Source organism: Pundamilia nyererei, unplaced genomic scaffold, assembly GCF_000239375.1.
Source record: "Pundamilia nyererei isolate P.nyererei 1_Seehausen unplaced genomic scaffold, PunNye1.0 scaffold00001, whole genome shotgun sequence".
NCBI classification, from domain to species: domain Eukaryota; kingdom Metazoa; phylum Chordata; class Actinopteri; order Cichliformes; family Cichlidae; genus Pundamilia; species Pundamilia nyererei.
In genome coordinates this window covers 4,095,479-4,104,809 of record NW_005187402.1, presented here as the reverse complement: position 1 = coordinate 4,104,809, position 9,331 = coordinate 4,095,479, and the positions used below count along the sequence as shown (strand labels likewise).

Below are 9,331 nucleotides of genomic sequence, written 5' to 3'. Positions count from 1 at the left end.
TATATATAGGGAGATATGAAAACTGTCCATGTGTCCCCTATGTGACATTATAGTTTATGATTTCCTCTGTATGGACTACGAAAAGTCTTTCTGACCTCTAACGAAGGTCGCACAGCTCCTGACAGGGAGGGAAAGGCAAATCTTATGAATGGCTTGGCTGATGGAGGCAGAGACTGGGAGGGGATACTTATGGTCAACATAAAAAAAAACCCCAAAAACCTCAGCACTTTGTAAAGGGGTCTCATTTCATTGGTGGATGCGTATTCAGTGGAAAATGAGGCTTTATTCACTGTATCTAAGCCAGATTGGCGAAAATATTTGTGTCTTTCTATTATAACACCCGCATTTTCTGGTAACTGTTGCTACCACGTGTTGCCACAGGAGTCGGCAAAACTGCAAGGCGACATTTGTGAAGTGTAATGACTCGCAAAAACAGCGCTGAACATAAAAGCGGGATTCGGGCGTGCTTTGCAGAAGCAGATATATTTTCCAGAGGGGCCATCTAACAGCTCAGAGAGCTCAGCTCCGAAGCGCCCGCTCGCCTCTACATGCCGTGGAATCCATTGAGAGAATTTCGCAGCGTTAGTCATCGCAACAGCTATCCGCAGTGTGTGTGTGTGTGTAGCAGTCGCCTATAGCCTCTCTTGCACCTCTTGCACCGGAGATCCACAGTAGGCGCCGTGCAGGGCTTGGCTACAGACGCAACTCCGCGCTGCTGATGTGGTGTGCCTGTGCACCGCGTGCGTGATTTCTCCTGCACCCACCCCGCAGAGGTTTGGTTTTTTGGGTTTAGTTTTGTTTTTCAAACAGAGTCTGCCGGCATGCTCACACGCCGGTTGGGTCCGTGCCGGTGGGCCGGTGGGTGCCCGGGTCATTAGGGTGTTTGCGCAGGACGTGGCGAGGCGAGGCGACGCCGTTGACCGGGCAGGTGATGTTTGCTCACGTAAGCCGCTCGCGTTTGATGAGGGGCGCAGGGGACGCGGCTGGAGGGTGCGCGCTACTGTTGCAACGCCTCACCGGATAACCGCTGCTCTCTCATCCTGTACGTTGGACCTCTCCGCGGTAGGGGGTTTGTTGATTTCCCCCCTTTTTTTAATTTGAATTTTTTTGCTTCCTGACTAACGGATTTGCAACACTGGGACTCTTGACGATATATAAGTGGATAAAGGAGCCGATACTGCGTGTGCGTGGAGCACAGCATATCATTTCTTGTGATTCCCCTGTACGCGCAAGTCGCTTTTTTTTCTTTCCAAAGAGGCAATGCGCCCACCCATGCGATGCTAGCCTATTAGCTGGAGAGAGAGAGAGAGAGAGAGCGAGAGAGAGAGAGAGAGGTTTCAGCCCTGGATTCGAGAGGAGACTAATTTACGAGTCTTGTTTTGCCTTTCAGGAAAAGGGGAGATAAGAGGGGGGAGGGTGGTTGGTGAAGGAGAATGCAGCAATCACATTTTTAAGCATGCAGAAGCGGGCCGTTTCCGGTTCCTAGGCTGCTGTGTCCCCCCCATCCGACGCCAGCAGCCGTATGGGGAAAGCAGCGGCAGACACAGATGGCATGGACACTTCCACAAGGTCTGCCGCTCTGCCCTGCCTGCTCTGCCGGAGCCCGTTCGCCGCCGTCTCTCTCTTCCAGCTCGCTCCGCCGCCCAGCAGCACTGCAGCACAGCACAGGCTGACGGCATGAGGCTTGATCCAGTGCATTTCTCCATGCTGGTCATCGGGGTCTCCTTCGCCTGTTACGCCCCGAGTCTCAACTCCCTCCAGGACCAGGCGTACAGATCAGCCGTGGTCATCGAGGGCGAGGTGCGCTCCTCCCCGGAGAACGTCTCCTCCCGGGAGCCCTACAGCGTGAATGTCAAGGTGCTGGATGTGTGGCCCGTCAACAGCGGCGGCCTCGAGAGGGAGCAGCTCGTGACCGTCGGGGACTTCGGTTCCGAGGCCCCGTGCACCACGGTGGAGAAGGACCACAGATATATCTTTTTCATGGACCCCACCGCCGAGCCCTTGGTATTCAAGGCATCGTACGCCCCCGTGGACGCCAGCGAGCCGGAGTCGAAGAAGGATGTTGAGAGAGTGTTGTGCGAGGACTGCGGTAAGTTTAAGGCTTTTCCCTCATACCTGCCATCCACTCACAGCGCACTATAAGGGCCACTGAAACTGCCATGGTGATGTAAGGGAGACATCCAGCACTCTGGCTGCGCATGCACGTTCCCAGTCCATACAGTGTGTCAGCGTACACACACACATATGAGCGATTGACACCTCAGTTTTCCATAACCCGGTCACCCATAATATATGAGAGGCATGTCAGGGAATGTGTGTGTGTCGCGTAATCTGTCTGTGTGTCCAAAAAAGAAAAAAGAAAAAATGAGAGATGGTTAGTTAAACCTAAGTAACCACCACCACCCTCCTCTCCACCGGTTATGACCCAAACAGCAGCATGAAGCTCAGGACCTGCATCGTGTCATCCTCACGGTAGCCTACATGTGCTGCGTTAAGGTGAAACGCACCGGCGGAAAAGCCAGCGGCTCTTCTTGTCGTGTCGCTCCTGTGTGAGTGAGGCAGAAAGTTAGGCCCAGAATGTGATGGGAATCGGGGACAGCAGCCTCGACTTGAACTAACCTCCTTTCCAAACTTTGCATCGGAGCCTTCAGCCAGTGTTAGATCTGTCACATCTGACGCCTTTTTTTTCTCCTTCAGAAATTGTGGCGAAAGTCTCCACAGTGTCTGTGTGGACTGCAGTGACAGTACGTGGGCGGTGATGGCAGTTTAAAATCTCTAAAACTTGCTGCCAGTTTTTAACATTTAAAAAAAAAAATCGTGGTTTGTTCTTGTCTCTACAAACAACAGAGGCCCTTTGTTCTGGGGAGTTTAACCAGAGAGGGCCACAAGTTTGATAGTCTGCACTTTTTGTCTCTCTTTCTTTTATTATTGCTGTTTATTTCTTTAAGATAATGGAAAAGCCTTTCCCCCCTCTACAGCAGAGCTCTGGAAATCAGCTTCAGCTCAGTTATGACCTCACATGGTGTGACTTATGAATGTTGTAATGTATATTCAATCTACTTTGAACATAACGCTTAAAAACACAATAATGAGTTTCTTTTTTTTTGGCTGAATGTTCTTTGTGAGCCACTGCACCTTTGTTTTCAGCACTGACATGCTTCGCTGCCTTTGAGAAGCTGTAACTACAATAGCCTCAGTTATTGTTAAAGCATCTGGCAGCCATGAAGCGAAGAACTACAAAGACAGGAAGTAGTAATTCAGCCTCTAAAATAGAAGATCTTCAGTGAGAGCCACGCATTTCTCTCAAATGAGCACCAGCGTAAAACCTTTTAAGGGTCTCCTTTTTAAAAAATGAGGGTTTTAAAAACAAAAACAAAAAACCCTTTAGAAACATGTAATCTTAAAATGTGACATTTATTTTCCAGGCTTGTGTGTCTGTGTATCTGTAGTGTTGCAGCCTAACAGGAGTTAGCTCAGATGTCTCAACAAAGGGTGCATCGAGGTTCTATTTTTACCTCCATGACATGCTAAAATTATCCAGTCATTTATTAATGACAGTGCTGTTGCAATCAGTCTGAACACATTTTCCAGGCAGGGATAAGCTCAGGAGAGGAGATACCCACTTATGAGCTGATTCACCTCTCATGTGTGCGCACATTCTCGCACGCGCTGATGTGTCTCCATGTCTCCAGAGGACATTACACTGACCTATTCTCTGTTGTTAACCACGACAACTATATTTGTCCTAAACCTCCACCTAACCTCACCTTCAACCTAAAGTATGTTGCTCCACATGATGGCGATTCATCTAGGGCTGATTTAGTCCTCACGACATAAGTGAGGCCTGCGTTTGTGTCCATGTATAAGAAAGTTGAGTCTCCGGAGTGTGACTGTCCAAACAGATCTACGTTCTCTCAACATGAGTAGCATAAGTGCGCGCACGCAGAGGCTCACACGACAACTACACACACAATAAGAGCCTAAATTACATGAAGAACCCCAACCTAATTAGACTCTCCAGAGTGTGTATAGATTCACCGTAGCAACTCGTAGTCTCTGAATGTCCACTGTTTCCGTTACGTCCCTCATCAATTTTGTTTCTTTTCCAGGACTGGATGAGATTGACACGCGAGTGGAATATATGAGAGGTTAACGAGAGGTTAAAGAAACACGTATATTTTTTATTGACAGTGCAGTAGCCTCAAAGCTTTATAAAATCTGCTGCGGTGAAGTTGATTTAGGACCTGATTTAAAACAGACAAAATATTACACAGTTCAGATCATACACCCCTGTACGCCACCACAGTGGATTTTACATCAAGTCGAGCTTTCTGATTTAATTCAGAGGGTTTAACAAAAGTATTGCAATAACAGTTTAGGAATTACAGTTATCTTTATACAGAGGTTGAACGTAACTGAACAGCTGACTAACACACAGTTTCATGGCCTGGTGGATTTGCAGTTTAAGTCACCAAATGTAAGTGAAGGAGGCCATCATTAGGCTGAAAAAACAAAACAAAAAAATGCATCAGAGAGTTAGCAAACACTTGCAGAGTGGCCAAATCAACAATTTGATATGTTTTTATAAAGAAGAAATTCACTGACGGTTCAGTGGTTTCTCAAAGTACTTTGAAGCTAGTGAGAGTGAGTTTTGTGAGTTTTTGAGACCTCTGCATCACCAGTGTGATTTTTTCCCCCTTTGAAAAAACACAATAAAGTACACAGTACATTTTTAAGCACCAGATTTTTAACAAAGTCAGATGTAGCAAATATGATACAAATCAAAACTCATATATATGCATTTATATTTAATTTAAACTTGTCAGATGGTTCAATAAACACTCTATTTACAAGAATTTTGAATTATCCGAATTACTTCATGGTTCAGGCTTAAAAGTGTTAAAAGTGAAAGCTACTCTTGAGGCATATGTGGATTGTTTAATTTAAAGACAACTGTGGCGATGTACAGAGACAACTTTACAAAATAAAAGTCAGACTATCGAAACACTTGTGGCTCTAACAGCACCAACCTGCAGCGTGGAGTCAGATGGGTTTCACATGTCTGCTTGTATGCGCTCAAACATAGAAACCTTCAAGGAAACTGCTGCTCACTGGCCAAAAGTTCTCCTTAGTTGTAGCTTGCTGGCTGTGGTGATGTTTTTCACTGGGTGAATGCAGTAATGTCAGTGTCGCCTGCAAATGAGTTACGACGGAGCAGGACTCACAGCCAGCAGTGAGGCTGGAGATGTGGAAGCAAAGGTGCTTGCAAAGTTTCACTGAAGACAGGAGAAATGGCAGCTGACAAGTGGGTTAGCAAGGGGTGTGTCTGCGGACACCAATCCAAAAGCAAGTCTAAAGGAAGGCAGCCAATCACAGCCAAACACTTTTATACACACCCTTACCCCTGTCTGTCAGCATGATGGGATCCAAAAGGGCTTTGGGCTTTAGGTTTTCAATAGCATAGCTAATAAAGCTGTGGGTTGCACCAGGCTTATGAGTTTTGCTGATACTAGCTGATGATGTTGTTTTTTACAGAGATTTTTTGTGCAATAAAAACAGGCAGCAGCAAACTGACAGCAAGAGTAGCTGATAAGTAGTTACATCTTCGGAGAAGAATGGGAGCAGATGCAAACGATGGTCCCACACTGTATTTCCTTTATGCTGCTATCTGCTGGGTGGCACAGTTAGTTTCAGAGGGCAACACTTATCACACTTGTCAGGGGTTTAATCTGCCACGACAAGATGTCTCTGACGTATATGTGAAAGCTAGAATCCAGGCAGGCATTCACTAACATACCACCACATTACTGTTTAAGCATTTACTGTATTCATTTGTTCTGGGTCTGTTTGACACTTAGTGCTATAAAGCAAAACAAAGACAGAGCAGGTGTTCCAGCTACATTGTTCAGCTAGGTTACTGATGTCCAGGCTACCGGTGCCAGTCGCAGCGATGTGCTGAATTTTACACACTTCTTGGTATTTCTGGCTACAACGAATATGTGGAATCCACATGATGTGCCCATTTCTGACTGTAATGCAGGCAATTAAATAAATGACAAGTTAAAGTCTTTTTAGGGAAGTGGTTGTCGAGGTTTAATTCAGACTTTGTACCAGCGAACGTTTAAAGGCAGGAGCACAGATCCCTCGCTGTGAGAGAAATTATGAGACAGTAAATCTTCGTGCACCATAAAAGATAGCAGAGCCATCTTCCAAAAGCAGAGCCAATGTTGATTAAATGGCAGGACCGACTGGGTTCTCTCTTACTATTTATGTTATTGAGTCTGCCATAGCTGCTCCAATAAGCTCTCCTCTTCTCCCACTTCAGCTCAGCCCACAGCTGGATTGGGGCTTATGAACAGTTTCAGTGGCAAATACTGCAATGTTTAAGTTTCAGCATTTAATGTGAAAGAGTGGAGTACAAACTTCCTTTGAACAAATGCTGAGTTACATGTATGTCTGCATCCAGCGTCTCTCCCTCACCGACGTCTCCCTGTTTTATTCTGTGTAAACGACTTAGGCGTGTGGACTGCTCACACTGCCCCTCTTCAAAAACTGCAAAACCAATCCCATCTGACATCCCAGACAGGCTGCAGCGTAATGTAGGTCTTCTCTGATCATTGCTGTTGGCACGTCTTTTGAGATGCATTGACAGTTTCGTCCTAAAATAGCTTTATCTGATGCCCAAACATGCTCCTGTCAGTGATGCTGTATCTAATGCTGCATACCTCATGCCTCATGCTCTCCCTCTCTCTCTCCTGCTGTAGCTGACTGTAGCTGGAGTGTGCGGTTCAGCTTATGCTGCCCTTCTGTCAGTCAGCCACACAGAGGAGGAGAGAAACAGAGAGAAGGAAGCAAAGGCAGTGATCTTTAGCTCTGGCACTACAAAGAGATGCGGTAGTAACTGATACTGTAAAAGTTTCAGTAATAGCCGGGCCTTTTACCCACATAACGAATAAGAAAGAGCGAGAAGTTCAGTGGGTACTTTTATTTTAGTGGAAATGTCTGAAAATGGTTCACTTTGATACGGCAGAAATACTGCTGCGTTGTCCTTTACTCACTCGAGTGTTTAACACATGCAAGGACAGAAATTAGTGCTTGCAGGAAAAGTTACATTGTAAAGCAGTGACGGTGAATGTTTCTTCTCCTGACTGTTAGGAGACCAAAATCAAAAACCTGTATCCAGCACATATTGTGTGCTGAAACCACAAATGTGATGCTGCTCTCAGACATACACTGGATTTTCTGTCAATTAGGTTCTGTAGGTTGTAAAAAAAAGTGTCGATATAGCTTTCGGGTCTGAAAAGTGATTCCAATGAGAAAGTCATTCTTTTTAATGGCCAGCAGGGGGAGACTGATCAGGTTGTAAAAATTTACTGAATACAACACAATGTTTGTTTTGTATACTGTTATTTCATGTATAGTCGAAGCAGACAATAGAGCAGGGTGTGCTGTAGGGTGTGGCTACACTTTGATTGACATCGCTACTGAATGAGGCTTCAGTGTCTTTGCTTTCTCAGAGAGATCCACATTTGCTTGTTATGTGCAGTGCCGACAACAAAATTAACAAAATGAGATGCTGACTTTAAAAACCAAAGGGGGATATCAAGGTGGCTATCTATGATCATCTTTTATATACAGTCTATACGGGCATGTCCCACTGGGAGGAGGCCCCAGGGCAGATCTGGGACATGCTGGAGAGATCATATCTCTCGGCTGGCCTGGGAACGCCTTGGTGTTCCCCCGGACAAGCTGGAGGAGGTGGCTGGGGAGAGGGAGGTCTGGGCTTCTCTGCTTAGGCTGCTGCCCCTGCGACCCGGCCCCGGATAAGCGGAAGAAGATGGATGGATGGATGGATGGATGGATGGATGGATGGATGGATGGACATCATTAAACTAAGCTATGGCTCCGTAACTGCCATAGGCTAGCTGGGGTAGTTTTTTTTTTTTAAAAGCAATAAAGCAACCATCCTACGACTATGGCAAATCAGTGGTTTCCCAGTGACTGTTCTGTCTTCCTCCCCTGATCCCCAATCGGTCACAACAGATGGCTGCCCCTCCCTGAGCCTGGTTTTCCTGGAGGTTTGTTCCTATTAAAAGGGAGTTTTTCCTTCCCAATGTCGCCAAGTGCTTACTTAAAGAGGGTTGTTTGATTGTTGGGTTTTCTTTGTAGGGTGCTTACCTTACAATATACAGCACCTTAAGGCAACTGCTGTTGGGATTTGGTGCTATATAAATAAAAATGACCTGAACTGATTGCACTGGATTGCAATTTTTTCACACTCAATCACCAACTGTGGTGCATTTGCATGCATTTGCAAACTTATAGCAGACTCACTCTATCTTACTGCAGTTTTATTACCAACATCACTTTGAAGATGGCAGCTAATAGCCGCAGACCTGGTCCCCATCTTCAAAGCAGCTATTCCAGAGGCAACGACATCTCCAGCACACTGGATGCAGTTGCAGTTTTGGTTGTGCCACGGTCTCCGATCAATGTTTTCCTGAGTGTGAAGCATGTCATGAGAGCAGCTTTGGTCCAAACACACAAACATGAGATTAGACAACTTTGATATGTTTGTTTGATGTCAATCTTCTGCATCCTGTTTTTGGATCTTTTAATAAGCCAGAGATGGTGGACATATCTTGGCATCTTTACAACCTTAAATGATTATGTTTACCATTTCTCATTAAGTAGGTAGTTCATGTGATTGTCTGTGGATCTGTGGACTTTGTATTCAAAGTTTTACTCGGACTAATGTATCCTTATCCCACTATTTTGACTCTGACTACACTTGCACGTGTCTAGCACCTTATAAGCAATAATCTGATATTTCCAGGTTAGCATACACTGCTGTGTCTCAGCTCAGGTTCACGTCAGTGTGTAGAGCAGCTAGGGGCAGAACCACAGTGGCATTGATCTCCAAATCCCAGAATTAGAAGGAATTTGTGCTCTGGGGCATCATGTCAAAACAATCCTTGGAACAGGAAACACATCCAGGACCACACCCTTGAATAATTCTTTAAAACAAACCCAGTGAATTTAAGCTTTCAGCATGGCTTTCAAATTCAGATCCCTTTCAGCCAGTGATGAGAAAGATGCTCGTGGAGACATAGAATCTCCTGCGTTTGGATCATGGAAACGGTACTGCAGGAATTCCTAAATTAGAATCAATTTTCCTTTGAGCAAGTGTAGTGTTGAGCTCAGACTTATGTGCATACTTTATGCTGATGCATACAAACCATGAGATTCACAGGTTCAATAGACTTGAACAGATAGTGTGTGTGTGTGTGTGTGTGTGTGTGTGTGTGTGTGTGTGTGTGTGTGTGTGTGT

General features: G+C 45.5%; 1 protein-coding gene across 2 annotated transcripts in view; it reads left to right on the top strand.

The window, feature by feature from the left end:
- Nucleotides 1-518: 518 nt before the first annotated feature.
- The window catches only part of nrg2b (neuregulin 2b), a 65,945-nt gene continuing 57,132 nt past the window's right edge, over nucleotides 519-9,331 (top strand). For both annotated transcript variants that reach the window (XM_005719467.1, XM_005719466.1), the window contains exon 1: nucleotides 519-2,089. In XM_005719467.1, the coding sequence (XP_005719524.1) occupies nucleotides 1,678-2,089 (412 nt within the window). In that variant the 5' untranslated portion in view covers nucleotides 519-1,677. The remainder of the gene's footprint in view (nucleotides 2,090-9,331) is intronic.